At 49.2% G+C, this 15,111-nt stretch overlaps 7 protein-coding genes across 7 annotated transcripts, besides 1 other annotated feature; 4 read left to right on the forward strand and 3 right to left on the reverse strand.

Moving 5' to 3' along the window:
• Nucleotides 1-15,111: part of a sequence feature (contig 1.6 484..266891(-1)) that runs on past both edges of the window.
• Nucleotides 304-2,118, reverse strand: ANIA_00351 (glycerol-3-phosphate dehydrogenase (NAD(+)) gfdA). The gene is made up of 3 exons (XM_652863.2): nucleotides 1,806-2,118; nucleotides 606-1,741; nucleotides 304-542 (listed from the first exon to the last, which is right to left on the reverse strand). Exons 1-3 carry the CDS (start codon nucleotides 2,069-2,071, stop codon nucleotides 487-489), a joined length of 1,458 nt encoding a protein of 485 aa, XP_657955.2. The 5' UTR covers nucleotides 2,072-2,118; the 3' UTR covers nucleotides 304-486.
• On the forward strand, nucleotides 2,479-3,093 carry ANIA_00350 (FAM207/SLX9 family protein; the record flags this gene model as incomplete). Its single annotated transcript, XM_652862.2, has 2 exons — nucleotides 2,479-2,530; nucleotides 2,578-3,093. The coding sequence occupies exons 1-2, from the start codon at nucleotides 2,528-2,530 to the stop codon at nucleotides 3,091-3,093; spliced, it is 519 nt and encodes a 172-aa protein (XP_657954.1). The 5' UTR covers nucleotides 2,479-2,527.
• Nucleotides 3,816-5,773, forward strand: ANIA_00349 (putative ATP-dependent Clp protease; the record flags this gene model as incomplete). The annotated part of the gene is made up of 2 exons (XM_652861.1): nucleotides 3,816-4,302; nucleotides 4,368-5,773. 2 exons carry the CDS (start codon nucleotides 3,816-3,818, stop codon nucleotides 5,771-5,773), a joined length of 1,893 nt encoding a protein of 630 aa, XP_657953.1.
• ANIA_00348 (putative Chromo domain protein Chp1p) lies at nucleotides 6,294-9,735 on the reverse strand (the record flags this gene model as incomplete). The annotated part of the gene is made up of 4 exons (XM_652860.2): nucleotides 6,294-6,968; nucleotides 7,033-7,364; nucleotides 7,411-8,334; nucleotides 8,410-9,735. The coding sequence occupies 4 exons, from the start codon at nucleotides 9,733-9,735 to the stop codon at nucleotides 6,440-6,442; spliced, it is 3,111 nt and encodes a 1,036-aa protein (XP_657952.2). The 3' UTR covers nucleotides 6,294-6,439.
• Nucleotides 10,112-11,716, forward strand: ANIA_00347 (Rab family GTPase rabE). Its single transcript, XM_050610969.1, has 5 exons — nucleotides 10,112-10,156; nucleotides 10,256-10,412; nucleotides 10,469-10,871; nucleotides 10,927-11,007; nucleotides 11,068-11,716. The coding sequence occupies exons 2-5, from the start codon at nucleotides 10,392-10,394 to the stop codon at nucleotides 11,193-11,195; spliced, it is 633 nt and encodes a 210-aa protein (XP_050469247.1). The 5' UTR covers nucleotides 10,112-10,156; nucleotides 10,256-10,391; the 3' UTR covers nucleotides 11,196-11,716.
• On the forward strand, nucleotides 12,188-13,442 carry ANIA_00346 (putative mitochondrial carrier protein (Rim2); the record flags this gene model as incomplete). The annotated part of the gene is made up of 3 exons (XM_652858.2): nucleotides 12,188-12,309; nucleotides 12,378-13,104; nucleotides 13,171-13,442. 3 exons carry the CDS (start codon nucleotides 12,188-12,190, stop codon nucleotides 13,375-13,377), a joined length of 1,056 nt encoding a protein of 351 aa, XP_657950.1. The 3' UTR covers nucleotides 13,378-13,442.
• Nucleotides 13,630-15,046, reverse strand: ANIA_10073 (F-box protein; the record flags this gene model as incomplete). Its single annotated transcript, XM_050610970.1, has 2 exons — nucleotides 13,630-14,783; nucleotides 14,974-15,046. The coding sequence occupies 2 exons, from the start codon at nucleotides 15,044-15,046 to the stop codon at nucleotides 13,630-13,632; spliced, it is 1,227 nt and encodes a 408-aa protein (XP_050469248.1).

The following is a 15,111-nucleotide window of genomic DNA, read 5'->3' on the forward strand; positions in this document are numbered from 1 at the left end:
GGGCATTATATACGGAAATGCAGAGAAAAGAACCTGTTCCTGACCAGCTAGAGTTACCTGGGACTACCCAACCCCGCGAAGTTGTGACATCATCCTGGCAGGCCAGGGAGGGCTAGACCTTTGCCCTTTCTCTGGGCAGCGGATGGCTCTCCGCACTGACGCTTGCCGGTCAAGTTTTGACTACCAGTGCAGAAGACTGACCAAGCGCACGAAATAATATTAGGTGTATCATGTGTCTATCATAGTCCAAATCTATATGTTCGTGTTTGGAAGCAATCCCACACAACAGGAAAACTGTCTATCCTGAAACAAGATAAACAATCGTTCATTCACAGCTTGGCACTAGCGCCCAGTGCATCCATATCATGGCCCGTTTGCCCATCTAATTCAGTAATTGCAGTTGAAATTGGCTTGCTGTTGAAAAAGAATAAACGAATTGAGAGTTAATAACCGGCGTCAATAGAAGGGAGACATATTAGGTCGTAATTACCGCTCAATGAAAGAAGGAATCTCGTCCACAGACATGGTGCCTTGAAGAACTCCTGCCAGATTGTCAGTTTAATGGATATGAATATAGAGTGTGCGTTTAAGGGGGCGGTGCTTACGGTAGACTGCAGTAAACAATGGGAACTCTTCTTCTAAACCTTGCTTTTTCAAGAAACTGTTGACTTCGACTGCAGTCAAAGTGCCTTGCAGCTTCTGGCCGTTCAACTCTGTCTCCTCGATTTTCTCAATCGGCTGGTTTCTTTCAATGCTAAGCTTTGCGCAGCGGAAGTTTCGTCCGCCACTGCAACTCGTGATTAGATCGGCAACACCAGCACTTTCTTCAGTGAAGGTGCGAGTGTTGATGGTAGCACCGAAAAACTGTTCGCCGAACTTCACCATTTCCAAAAGCCCAACTCGCATAATTGCAGCCTTCGCATTGTCTCCCCATCCTTTGCCCACAACCCACCCTGCCGCGACAGCAACGACATTCTTAAGGGCACCTCCTAACGAAACACCTGCGACGTCACTTACCACACCAATATGGAAGTAAGGACGGTGGAATAGCGACTTGAGAAGGGCATGGTCGATGGGAGGAAATTCGGAAGGTAGAGCCTGTAGCTTTACCCGCGAAAGTTGACCCGAAACGTCTTTGTGCTCGAAGTGCAGGATATTGTCAGTCGATGCGGAAGGGGATCGGTTGGGAGGAGAAGGGGCTTTAGAGTCAAAATGCGGTGGATCATAACCAATGCTAGACTCGGACCACTTTTCCTGGGCGACCTCATTCGCGATGTTGGCACCGGACAGGGCGCCACAGTAGATCCCGAGAATCTTTCCAATTGTTTCGGAAAACAGGTGGACTCCTTCCTCATTCACATCCACGCCCTTTATGCAAGAAATTCCACGCGCGTATGGGACAATCTTGCCCTTGATCTGTTCACAAATATTGATGATGAATTGATGGGGTAGGTTGAAGACGAGGATAGTGCTGTCTTGAACCGCGTCGACTAGCGATGGATTGGCAATCAAGTTTTCCGGAAGGGTAATTCCGGGGAGGTACTTGATATTCTCATGGGTATGGTTGATAATATCTGTCAGATTCTGCGGGCCCTGGCAAAGAGAAGAGGCAGGATCATAATGCTTCGACGATTTCGGAATCTCGACCTTTTCCTCGAAAACCCACATCTGAACATCCTTCTCAAAGACCGCAGGGTTGCTGGCAGTATTCTCGGCGACGATTTTGGCTATAGCGGTGCCCCTTTTGTGCTATCAGTACCAAAATTATTGAAATTCTGCAGGCAAGCCGCCAGGCCGGTACATACCAGTTACCCGATCCCACCACAGTCACCTTGTGCTTTTGCTTATACGGTCCAAGAGAGCCCATGTTGTTAGCTGCCGTGGTGGTTGTAGGATAATATGATGAAATTGATTTTGAAGGGGGTCTCAAGCAGGAAGGGCCCGACAATTTCAATGACGTTGACCGCGGCAGGGAGTTGCGAATGATTTGAATGGATCGGAACTGTTGAGAGGGTCGCAACCGAGGTATAACTGGATTTGCACGAGATCTGAGAAGCTGACACAAACGCATTCACAAGATCTCTGGAGTCTTCCTGGCAAAACGAAGAAGATACGGAGTGAATGATGTAGTCCCGACACTGGACGATCTTGGGATTCTGGATATTTCGGCGAGCTTTAGGTGGATCTTGCCCCAACAGGGTGCTAGTGCAAAAACAGGGAACGACAAGACGAGATCAGATGTTAGGTTGAGCTTGCACGAATGGACGCCAATACCGATTAGTGGTTCTGGACTTCGTTAGCCGAGTCCAATAATGATAAGGTAATAATGCACATACTAACTAATTGGTCAGACAGGCCTTACCTATGGCTAGCAAAGCAATGCTCCAAGAAAGTCTAAGGAATGCTCACGTGGTGCGGGGAGCTGAGGCGGTAGAATAGGTGCGGGACTAGTCCTGATCGGGTTTCAACGGACCGTCACCAAATTCTTTCAAAGATTCTTCCGGGCAAAGCCGTTACACATGAAATAATGGTAAGTGACTGAGAATACAGACAAAATGCATCTCCCTAATTGAGTAGGCCCCTATCCGATCTACCAAGCAACAGACAAACCGCACGAAGAAATCTGCGGGAAGCGCGGTTTCCAAACCCTCGGTGTTCGGCGATGATTTCCGAACGACAAAGAAAGACAAGCGCCTCATCAAACACTCCAGCTTTGTGTCAAAAATCGAGAAGAACTCCGGCAAGACGAATAAGCGACGCAGAGCGTCCAGAAAACTTGTTGCCAACCTCGAATCGCTAGCTGATGCTTTGCCCGATGCTGAGACCGACACGAACAGCTCTGGGCAAGTCAACATCATCAAACAGAAAACTTTGAAACACCGACCTGGTGCTCAGAAGCGCAAGGAAAAAATCGAGAAACTGGAGCGAGAACGGTTTGTGAAAAATATGGCGCAGATGTCGAGTATCTCTGCAATGACTACATCGAACTCGCAGCCGGTGGCTGCGGAGTCAGTATCAAGTCGATGGGCCGCGTTACGGGGCTTTATATCTCAGACTATGGAACAGCAGCCTGCGTTCAAGACGAATAAGTGAAACCTACCGCTGCAAGGGCAGTCTATGATGAACCGATCCTCGTTTTCGGCGACAGTCATGTTATAACAAGAAGTGTGCTATCCCGCGACCATGATATAAGTGTGCGGCGGACTGTGTGCACTAGGAACTCGGTACTACATTGTCTTCGCAACTTTGCGTGCAGTGATAATACCTCGATGAACTTGGATTAGCTAAGGTGTTAGTACTCCTCGGGAGCAGTGTGCCCCTTGAGGCGAAACAGAAGGCTCAAATACAATTCAGAAAATGGTGCTGGCTTTCAGGGCAGTGTTGCGCTGATTTGGAGGCAGCCAGCGAGCTTTGACAACGACCATGGCCTATTACCATTCACAACTTCTAAAGCCTTGTGAGACTTGTCCTGATCGGCGGACCAGGCATTGATGAAGGAGTTATTTGATGAATGTTGATCATAGATGACAGGTAGTGAAGTGCAATGCAATTTCTGTTGTAGTCGCGTGGTATAAGTTGAGAGGCGAGGGCCGATCGCGGTTTAAAGCGGGGATCAGGAATGACGGGGCGGGTCGATGGGGCATCTTATCTGACAACCTTACTTCCTCACCTCCCACCAGCTCCCCATCTCATTCTCCCATCTCCTCAACTTGTGGTCCTCTTCTTCTTTCCTCCTCTTGTCGCTTATGCACCACCTTCACGTTTGGATAACATTTGCTAGAGAATTCAGTTATTTAGCAACCCCGGCGCCCGTCATGCTACGGCTGCCGTGTCGGCCACTGTCAGTGCACCGCACCGCCCTCCGTTACCGGCCGCTTGCGATTCATCCTTCCCATTTACGTCGCGGTTTCTCGAGCTCGTCAGTGTCCTTCCCTACATTTACGCAGTTTGATAGATCCGACTTCACGAGTCAGCCATTCTCTGGCGTATATGAAACTGGATTACCTACGGCTGGTCCGCTAGGATCCACACCTGCATTCGGAGTTCGCATCACACCGAAATCATTGAAGCAATATCTGGATCAATTCGTTGTTGGACAGGAGCGTGCAAAGAAGATCCTGAGTGTCGCAGTGTATAACCATTATCAGCGAGTGCAAGAGCTCCAGAGACGTCAGGAAGAAGCCGAGCAACTGCTTGCCAAGCGTTTGCGCCGAGAGGATATTCAGAGGCGCCAGGAAGAACGTGAGGAGCTTCTCGGCAAACATGCGAGCACGGATTCCGTCGAGCATCACCCGGTCGAAGGTATGTTTCTTTACTTTCAGCCATACATGGCCTGGATTCTTTGTCCGAGCTGATGCAATTTATAGACGAGTACCCAGGCCAACAGCGCACGATCTATCCAAACAACCCACCTACCCAGCCTTCCTATGCTACAGATAATGCAGAAATCGACGAATCGTCACAACTACAGATTGAGAAATCCAATGTCCTTCTTTTGGGTCCCTCCGGAGTAGGCAAGACTCTCATGTGCCGCTCATTAGCCCGAGTCTTATCGGTTCCTTTCAGCATCTCAGACTGTACTCCGTTCACACAGGCCGGTTATATCGGGGACGATGCAGAAGTATGCGTACACCGGCTTCTAGCGGCCGCGAACTACGACGTCGAGCAAGCAGAGCGCGGAATAATCGTCCTGGATGAAATAGACAAAATCGCAGCCGCCAAGGTCAGCCATGGCCGTGACGTGGGAGGATCTGGTGTTCAGGAAAGCCTTTTGAAGCTCCTCGAGGGTACGACCGTACAGGTGCAGGCGAAGCAGGAACGCAGTGCGCCACGTCTCAGCGGGACAACCAGTTCTTCATATCCTCCGAATGGCCCATTAGGAAACACCCCCTTTACTCCCCCGGGTGGAGGTAATGTACCTCATAAAGGTGAGGTTTATAATGTCCGCACCGATAATATCCTGTTCATATGTTCCGGCGCGTTTGCCGGACTGCACAAGGTTGTCATGGACCGAATATCGCGTGGCTCAATGGGGTTCGGTCAGCCGGTTCGAAACCCTCCACAGACCTCCACGGACAGGCCACATTCCTACGATTCTACAGCTAACCAGCCCGTTCCTATCCTCCCGGGCTCTGAAGAAGAAGCCCTATACAAAAAACACCTCCCTTTTTTCACACCCCCATCACTATCATCTCCTGAAGCCGAACCAACCTACTTTAACGCGCTGGACCTCATCAACCAAACCGACCTCCAAAATTACGGCTTTATCCCCGAGCTCGTAGGCCGTATTCCGGTCAATGCCGCTCTATCAGCTCTAAGCCAGCCCTTACTCGTCCGCATTCTCACCGAACCTCGCAACTCCCTAGTTGCCCAATACACCACACTCTTCTCATTGTCCGGGATCGAGCTCCGCTTTACAACACCTGCTCTGCACAAAATCGCCGCCAACGCATTCACAATGGGCACAGGGGCGCGTGCGCTTCGCACAGAAATGGAAACAATCCTCAGCGATGCAATGTTCGAAACACCGGGATCAAGCGTCAAATTCGTCCTTGTCACGGAAAACGTGGCAGAGCGCAAGGAAAAGCCCGTGTATCTTGGCCGTGGACAGGGAAGTCGTTTTCACTCCATGATTGCGGCGGAGGAGGATAGGTGGGAAGAGAGGATGCGCCAAAAGAAGCTTAAAGACAGGAAGGGGAAGTCTCCGCTTACATTTGAGGATGGTCCTTCCATCTCCTCTTTCAAGGAGTATCGGAGTAAGGCTTCTGTGTAGTTATCCTCCGTTTTTGTACTCGCATCTCTGCTCTCCGACTATGTCCTGGGATGAGGCTTTGTTATTTGCCCATGAACATATGTGATGAACTGTAACCTACTTATATTTAAGTTAGCATTGGCGCGAGATGATGCTGTTAGCGTTCTGTACATTTGCGTTCTGTATGGCTTGTTTCTGTTCACACAAATTCGCGGTTTGATTCCTTTGTAGTCTACATGGATATGAAAGTAATATTTTGAATGATCACCTCTTATTTTATTACTTCTTCAATAGATTACCCTTCCGATGTATTATTTAATGTCTATGAGCAATATAAAACATATTATAACCTGCGTAAAGCATAAGATACTGCCCAGATGGGCGTGAAAATACGACATAATTTTGATCGGCCGCTTACAAAAGATGTTGCCTATGTTGCCGAAACTGAAGGTACAACCAACATTTCCCCATAACCCATCGCCCTATCCTTTTGGAAACTGATCAGAGAATAAACGCACGAGTATCGCCTTCAAAGTTGTTCCTCTTATGCAAATACAGTTGTCACTGGTGTCGCTGTAATGGTATACCCTGGCATGCAGCAGTCCATCCGTCATTTATATCGTGCCATCCTCATCTTCAGGAGACTCCCGTGTCAACGTTAGATAATAATTGGACATCCAATTTTTCTCACTGATACGGCTGGCCATACCTGGACGCAAACTGGGGTGCAAGCGATACAGATTGCTGTTCAGACAGCGGAGTGCCCCATGGCCTTGATGACCGCGGCGGAGCCGGCGAGACAGGTGTGGGATCCGTCGAAGAAAGAGCTGATGACGCGCCCTTGGATAACCGTTCTTGGATTAACTCTGGCTTGACATCATGGGAATGAAAGAACTCCTGGTAACCACTGACGGTAACGTGTTGCCACTTCTTCCATCTTTCAAGAGGCTCCAAGGCTGTAATAATATAAAAGCGGCGGAAGCGATGAGCGTGAACTAAGCTGTAACCGGCAAAAAACTCGCTTAGATGGTCCGCGTTCCGCTGCTCCTGGGAGCAGTTCTTGGGAATCTCTAGTGAGTCATCTGCCGTCCGAAACCCGTATTTGGGGAGTGCAGGAGGAGAGATTACGACGCCTTCCCAGCTTTCGTAGCTAGATAGAGGATTGCTGGTAGAGCAGAAACCTAGTTGTTTGACCAGATGGTGTACTGCTAGCCACCTGATGTTCCTTGGTTAGCGCTGAGCCTGCAATGACACTGAAACGTGGATGAGTAGGTACACACCGGGATTGCTGTGAATAATCTGCGAGTTTCATCTGATTCGTCAGCCAGTTCAAGATATTGGGGCGGAGCATTATTTTCCATAGTCCTGGATACTTCTTTTTTGACCACTCGTAGAACCATTGCAGAATTATCATAGCAGCAACCGGTTCGTGGACAATCAGGTCCTCGGTCAACAGAAAAATCCCCCCATGTGGAAATAGCCGCTGGACATGTAGTGGACGATCAACGTATTGGATCGGCTTTGAAAGGGACACCTTCCAGAAACCGGTCGTCCTGCGAAGGGCCTTTTGGAGTTGAGGAACCTTGTCATATTCGACGAAGGACTCATGAAACTGCGGTAGTGTTAGGGCAGTATGAAGTCAAGCAAGGAGGACATACAAGAACAACACCATGCATATTGTTCTCGTTAACCATGGTCGTAAATCTTTCCCAGTCAACATTGACGCTATTTGAGAATAAAAGACGGGTGTGGATCCTCAAAAATCTCGTTATTAAGTCCTTTTCGTCTTTAACGACTTTTGAGTCCTCAGGGTACCATATGTAGAACACCTTTGCCCGTTGAGCTTTTTTGTCGGACCCACCAATAGCTGCTAGTTTCTCAAATGTGATACCGAATCCGTCGGAAAAAAGTTTGTTCAAGTCTACTTGAGCCGCACCTGGCTCTGTCCCATTGTGACCTGGTGTTAGAGCCTGGGTAGGGTGGGGGTCCAGATTCATAGAGTCGACAGGCGTGGAACAATCTACTACGTTCGACGTGTTGGTTGAAACCTGGATGGACGAACTCAACGATGGCGCATGACTATTCCGAACGGGGGATATATTGGTCTGAGGTTGGGCCATGGCCGAGCCCGAAGCCGGAGAGAAAGCCATATCCGGAACATTTAGCGTAGGAGAGGCTGTTGATGACTGTCCAGTACTCTGCTGTGCAACGTCGAAGTCGCGAGGCGGTTTCCGAGGACCCGGGGCAGTTGTTAGCGTTGACTCACGGTGGCCGGATTTGAACGTGTTATTCACCTCCGCTGAGTGATTGTAACTATACTGTTCGCTTATTCTCAACAACCTGTTGACTGGTCCCAGAGTGTCTCTGAGAGCAAGAGTGAGATACCCCCTAGGCTGGTGTGTATCACCAAGGAAACTGAAAGGGGGAGAGCCGGGTGGATAGGCAACCAGCACCTCCTTGGAGCCAATATGGGCTATTGCAGCTTTATGTTTGCTGTAAAGTGTTTCAGCTGCTTTTTGGATATGCGGTTCGGTGTCGTCGAACCCTTCAATCCAGCCATTGGCGTACTTGGTGTTTGTCATCTAACGAAGGTTGTGTTAGCGAATCTAAGGCAATATGCTGAGGGGGCAAGGAAAGCTCCTCTTGCGAGTACTTACACCAGAACAAAATTGTTCGTACTGATCCAGCGAACATAGATGCCGAAGCCAGATATCGATTTTGCCTTTGTTATACTTTGATCTTGTCCCGAGAATTCCCGCAGTATACTGAGCTCCCATACCACATATCCTAGCATCTCCAAGACATTGCTTATCTGGACCAAACCAAAGGGTAACGAACAATTCTCCTTGGTTCCACCAGCGCCGGGGGTTTGAGTGCGGAATATGCCTCCACCTGAAACTAGGTCTCCTATCGCGAAAGTCTAGTTCCATAGGTGCCCTAGGACCAGATTTGGCGGCCACAAAAGCACGCGGTTCCGTTGGAGGAGTCTTGAGGTTCGATTCGGCTTTCGATGTTTTTGGCTCAACTTCAGCAGCTAGTCCACTGCAAGTGCGCTTGGCGACCAGGTCTTGCTCAGACTCAGAACCGTTCCAAATGCCACACTCCAACCTGATTGATGCATCTGGGGACTGTGGATGTGGGTGAGACAATTGCGGGGAGGCTAGAGCAGACCGTGGTGCATGTTGTTCCGGGCTGTCATAGCCCGTACCAAGCGAACGAGAATTGCCCGGCTGAGTTGCCTTCACCGATGGCATAGTAGCCCAGTCAGATGGTCGCCTTATATCAACTTGACTGATGTGCGGCATCAACTCTTTATTCTTTGCGCGTTGATCACTCTTCCATTTCTTGTAAATGGAATTGAAAGGCTTTCCATCGTCAGGACTCAAGATCTTGTTGGGCCGCACAGTTTTCGGGGCCGATTGGCTGTTTCCAAACAGGACCGGTGGCGGCGGTCTTGGAGTTGATGAGCCTGACAGCTGTCGGGCCGGATGGACACTATCCGAGTACAGAGACCTAGCTGGACCTGGAGGTCGGCGAGCTGAGGCAGTTGAAGCTTTGCGGGAAGTGATCCTCTGTACGGTCGGAGCGTCTTTAGCAGCTGTGTGACTGCGCTTTCCTTGTGATGCAGCAATTTCTCTTCGCTTAGCTGCTCTTCTGCGCTTCCTTTCCTGCTTTTTCTCGTCCAATCGACGACAAGTTTCCTCCCAGACAGCTACATCAAATGCTGGTTCCTTGCCTTCGGCAATTCGCTGCTTCTTCTCCTCCCATTCGAGCAGCGTCTCGTGGACGTTGTTGAAATTCCCTTTGGGTTCCCAAGTACATCGATGTATATCGTAGCCATCCCATTTGACAAGGTATCTTATATCATCTTCGGCAAATTCGTACTCCGCCAGAATGGTGTCAACAAAGTACTCGGAAGCCTGTTCACTCTCGACCGTGGACGTAAGAGAGATATCATCACCACAGTCACTGTCCATAGCCATTGTTAGATAACACGCCGATAGACAATAGTCAACAGTTGAGCAATTCAGAACTATGTTCAGCTGCCGAATTGAATTGACCTGGAGAGGGTGGAGTACAAGATTAGTGAGGACATCACTCCGTACAGCAGAGCACAGTCTACTAGCAGTGCTACGCGAAGAGAAACACAAGTTTCAAGAGTCAAATTCAGTTTTCAAATTGCTGATGAAGCCATCCTTGTAGTGCGCGTGGTTGTTCCCTTGACCAATATATTTCGACTATGAATCTAAAGAAACATCGAGACGGGCGGGGCACGTGACCCACTCGCTAGCCCCTAGCGGGATTCGGGGCGGCCTACCCGCTCGGCTCCTGCAACGAGGGCAAGCAATTCATCCATCTGGACTCCTATCTTTGACGTCTCGTTCCCCCTTGCCAGAAAGCCCTGTAAGTGATCACTCAACACCGCTTGCTGCACGTTCTTCATCTTCGGTACTTCCTGGACGCTGCCTGGTCCGTCGACTAACTCTCGTGTGCCCCTCCTAGAAACTCAGCCTCTGTCCGTCTGTTGTCAATTCCCGCTCCCCAGCTGCCTACTCCCGCCACGTCGATTCTCACTACCCCTTAACAACATTACATCTTACCTACAGCGGAGCTCCCTCGGTGTATCTAACTGTTCGCTATGGCTAACGACGAGTATGATGTGAGTCCTAGGCCTCTTACAGTCAAAATGAACATCACTAACTGGCTGCTACGTAGTTCCTCTTCAAAGTCGTCCTCATCGGCGATAGTGGAACGGGAAAGTCAAATCTGCTATCGCGTTTTACCAGGAATGAATTCAATCTAGATTCGAAGTCTACTATTGGTGTCGAGTTCGCGACTCGTTCCATCCAAGTGGACTCCAAGACGATCAAGGCTCAGATCTGGGATACCGCTGGTCAGGAGCGTTACCGCGCGATCACATCTGCCTACTATCGGGGTGCTGTTGGTGCGCTTCTCGTCTATGATATCAGCAAGCATCAAACCTACGATAATGTCAACCGGTGGTTGAAGGAGCTCCGCGACCATGCCGATTCTAACATCGTCATTATGCTTGTTGGTAATAAGAGCGATTTGAGGCATCTCCGAGCTGTCCCGACGGAGGAAGCCAAGCAATTTGCCAGTGAGTTCTCCTTGCACGCTTGCATGGTTTATCTCTTGACACTTACGCTCAATAGGCGAGAACAACCTTTCATTCATCGAAACTTCCGCACTGGACGCCAGCAACGTCGAGCTTGCTTTCCAGAACATCCTCACAGGTATAGCTCCAGTTGGAATTTCTAAAAGACGCTCACTGACCGCTATTCTTTTTTTTGTAGAAATCTACCGCATCGTGTCCAGCAAGGCGCTCGAAGGCGAATCCGGCGGAGCCTCTGTCGGGGAGCGTCGTCAGATCATCGATATTGAGAAGACCCAAGACACCGAGAACAAGGGTGGATGCTGTTAAACGTCAACAACGATTTGCGGTTCTGGCCCCCACATGCCAACCGGAACGTCTCTTGAATTTGTGATGACATACTTGAATGGTCTTGACGTTTCTTTTTGCCTTTTTATTTGGCCTCTGCGAAATGATACACAAGAGGGACATTGTTGGCAACGGCATATGAGTATATGAACATTCTATGGCGATGTTTATTGGGCCTGACACCATCCCTGAGACACGATTATTCTGTCACTTTCTACTTTGCTTTCTTCTTGTTCAGCCTTTTATTTTATCCTTTTTTTTCCCTTTTACCCTCGACTTGATGAAAATGATATCTCCACACCCATCCGTCTGTTCAGCCCTTTCTTTCTCGGACTGGTTCTCATCACATTACACTTCGCATCGACTTTGCGACACCTTATTTCATCTCTCCAGTCTCTGGTCAAGTTTTCAGTGCTCATGCTGGCGTCCTGTGAAATGGCTACACGGTTTGTATACAGTTATATTTGTAGTTATTTTGCCAATTATACTTATATCTACACCTGAAAACCACAGAGCTCATATACTTATGGCAGTGAGTGAATCTGGGACTTGGCACTGAACTTGCGATAAGTAGAATCTCGCCCAATAATGCTAATCCGTCTCCGAACGAGTTGAAATATGTCTACCTATTGACATAAGCCGCCACAAACAGTCAGTAACCTAGCTCAGCCGTTAGCAGCTACAAAGCCTTCTTTGATAGCATCTCTGTACCTGAAAGCTGTCTTCCATAAAATTTAGGGTCTGTGGAGTGGTGCGTGACATATGTTATACGGAGCCAGAATCCAATGACAGCTCCGGAAGCTCATCTTATCTCCGCAGGTGATTACATAACCCATATTCTAAAAATTCTGGACCGTTTCGCCTTCAAGGTTCGCCCATTGTGATTTTATGGATTGACAATCTCTCATCTTCTTGCCTATCGCCTCAACCTTTCTGCTCGCAGGTAGCTGGCAGCCACGAGGCAACCCTTCAACATGCAGGCCATGCGCAACGACTCGAAAGACGCAGCTCTGAACGCTGCTGTACCGGAAGGGCCGATCTCTCCTCCGCAAGTGCAGCAGACAAACAGTTCATGGACGCACTTGGTAGCTGGCGCGTGAGCATTTCTTCCGATCAACTCATCCTATTACCTTGTCTCTTATCATGTATGCTAATGTTCTCCAGCGCTGGCGGCATGGCAACCGCCCTCCTCACATCTCCTCTTGACGTCCTCCGAACGCGCCTTCAATCCGACTACTACCGCTCCCAGCTCAAATCCACCACAACTTCCTCACACGCTCGCTTTTCCCTCGCCCGTTCCTTCATTCAGCATTTTAGCGAAACTTTCGAAATTCTCTTTTCCATCCACCGCGTCGAAGGCTGGCGCAGCCTGTTCCGCGGCCTTGGTCCCAGTCTCACAGGTGTGGTCCCGGCGACAGCAATCAAATTTTACGCATACGGCAACTGTAAGCGCTTATACCCGGAGGTCTTTGGTCTGGACAGAGATGCGACGTCGACACATGCGCTGTCCGCGGCCACCGCGGGCGTTGTGACAGGGACAGCGACGAATCCGATCTGGCTGGTCAAGACGAGATTGCAGCTTGATCGGACACATGTAAATAGTGATGGGACTACGAGACCGCCGCAATATCGGAATAGCTATGATTGTGTGAAACAGGTCATTCGGCAAGAGGGTATTAAAGGTCTTTATCGGGGTTTGGCGGCGAGTTATCTCGGCGTTATTGAGACGACTTTACATTTGGCTTCGTATGAGCGGATAAAGGTCGCTGTTGCGCGACATTATGAGCGAAAGGGGAAGACTCAGTCTGGTGAAGTTACGCAGGGCCTGATTTTGAGTGGGTCCGCGGCTGTATCAAAGCTTATTGCTGTGCTGATTGCTTACCCTCATGAGGTACGTACTTATTCTTACCGTCCCTATTATCCAACTTAAATTGGTATTCACTATTTCCACTTACAGGTCCTTCGAACTCGCCTCCGACAAGCCCCGATGGCCGACGGCCGACAGAAATACACGGGCGTCCTGCAGTGCCTCCGATTAATGGTCAAGGAGGAAGGGTTTGTCGCTCTGTACGGTGGTCTGACCGCGCATATGATCCGGACGGTTCCCTCGGCTGCGATCACGCTGGGAACGTATGAGCTGGTGCTCAAGCTACTGAGCGCATGATGATGCACCTCGTAGTAAGACGATGAAAGACGACAACTGTATAATACGACTACTTTAGATCCTCGATCATGAATTATAGATAAGGCAAATTAGATGGCTTGTAATAATATTATAGATACCCTATTTTGGACATGTTTCTTGCATTTTCGGATGTGGCTCTTGGCTGTCAAGGTTGGTAGGATAACAGTCTTTCTAAGCAATCGGAAACGTCCACCGGTTTATTCGAGATCAAAAACATAGATCAGCAGAAAACTAGTTACACGCAATTCCTAACTCCCTCTCCACAATCGCAACCCGAAATTCCTCCAAATCCTCGCCCCTCTCCTTAATCACCCATGCCAGCGTATCTCCAAAAGTTTCTCCGTTATCACGAAACCAGTCCCCAAGAGAAAGCACGAATGTTTCAACCTGCTCTTTCAGCGGACAATTCTCCCGCAGCCAGAGGATTTGCCCAGGGTCAAGCTTCATCATATCCTGCACGACGTAGTAATGCGGTATTTCATCTCCCCATCCCTCCGAGCCAGGCTCATGGAAGATATCATTCCGGAAGCGCGAGCGATATTTGGCAGAGTAATTGCCGAAGCTGGTGTAGTGAGTCAGGTGGAAGTATTGGTCATGGTCGGTAGGATTGAGGCTAGAGTCGTGAAAACCGTAGGGTGTTTGAGTGTTGGATATGGGATAGTTTAAGTGGATATTGAAGGTTAGCTGGTAGTTGCTTTCCGGATAGCGCTTCCGAAACTTCCGTTGGATGGTCCCGTTGCTCGGACATATGTGGTTTTGAACGACGTCGCCAATGACGGTGCGTATATCCTCGATATCCGCCAGCTCGGACGTGGTCCAGTTGTGAAGGAGCTGTGCACGCTCAACGACAGTGTTCAGCAGATTTCTGCTATATCGATCGTACTCGCGTCTATGGAATGCACGATGGTATAACCAGAGCCGGTAGATAGCACGGCGCAGGCGGAACTGCTCCTCGTCGGTGAGGGAACGTCGGTTCTCATAGTCGAGCTTCCATTTCTTGACAGGGTAGATTGTCGCCCATTTCTGTGCGGCTCTGCCAATCTGGGCAATCTGTTTGAGGAGGGATGCTGTGAGGGGTGCTGTTCGGAACAGATGTGCTGGTTGGCTGGTATTATGCGTGGCTATCTGTATGATATCATCAACAGGACCGAACTCCATCTCAGCGACATCCATGAGGATCTGTAGCTTGTTGGATCGATTAATGACATCGCGAAATCTACGACACGTTGCTGCCAGGTTTATGATATCGGAGATCGTATCGCATGAGCGGAATATGTGGAGCAAAAGCTCCGTGACTAGGTACTGGAATGACATGGCTGAAGGTGATTCTTTACCAGACGGGTAAGCAAAAACCGAGAATAGTTCCATAACCATCAGCAACTGACCTATAATTGTGTAATCTCTTAGATATAGCAAGAACGGTTTCGCGTGATTCGAGTTGTCGTTTTAATTGCGAGTGGCAGCTTCGCTGTCTCAGTGAACCAGCTGCCTTTTCTAGTGATGACTCTTTTTAAGTCGCGACCCCGGCGTTGGGGCTGTCTGATGGGTTAGAAGACTTGCGCATTGTTAGAGTACTAGGAATTATGTCAGGAAGATATTTTTGAGTTCCCTGCAGCCACAGAGGGCTATATTGCGAAGGCGATGCCATGACAGCTGCGAGTAGAAGTTCAGGAGCTAGGGACGAGTCCAAGCTCCTAATTAACTATGGTTCCT

This window comes from Aspergillus nidulans, chromosome VIII (assembly GCF_000011425.1).
Source record: "Aspergillus nidulans FGSC A4 chromosome VIII".
In the NCBI taxonomy this organism is placed as follows: domain Eukaryota; kingdom Fungi; phylum Ascomycota; class Eurotiomycetes; order Eurotiales; family Aspergillaceae; genus Aspergillus; species Aspergillus nidulans.

What these genes read in the sequence shown, in the direction of transcription:
- ANIA_00351 (XM_652863.2), bottom strand. Translation starts at nt 2,071, where the DNA reads ATGCGTTTGTGTCAGCTTCTCAGATCTCGTGCAAATCCAGTTATACCT. An exon ending in GTGGTGGGATCGGGTAACTG is followed by an intron (nt 1,742 to 1,805) that starts GTATGTACCGGC and finishes ATAGCACAAAAG; the next exon opens with GGGCACCGCTATAGCCAAAA. An exon ending in ATTGTTTACTGCAGTCTACC is followed by an intron (nt 543 to 605) that starts GTAAGCACCGCC and finishes ACAATCTGGCAG; the next exon opens with GAGTTCTTCAAGGCACCATG.
- ANIA_00347 (XM_050610969.1), top strand. Translation starts at nt 10,392, where the DNA reads ATGGCTAACGACGAGTATGAT. An exon ending in GGAAGCCAAGCAATTTGCCA is followed by an intron (nt 10,872 to 10,926) that starts GTGAGTTCTCCT and finishes TACGCTCAATAG; the next exon opens with GCGAGAACAACCTTTCATTC. An exon ending in TTTCCAGAACATCCTCACAG is followed by an intron (nt 11,008 to 11,067) that starts GTATAGCTCCAG and finishes TTTTTTTTGTAG; the next exon opens with AAATCTACCGCATCGTGTCC.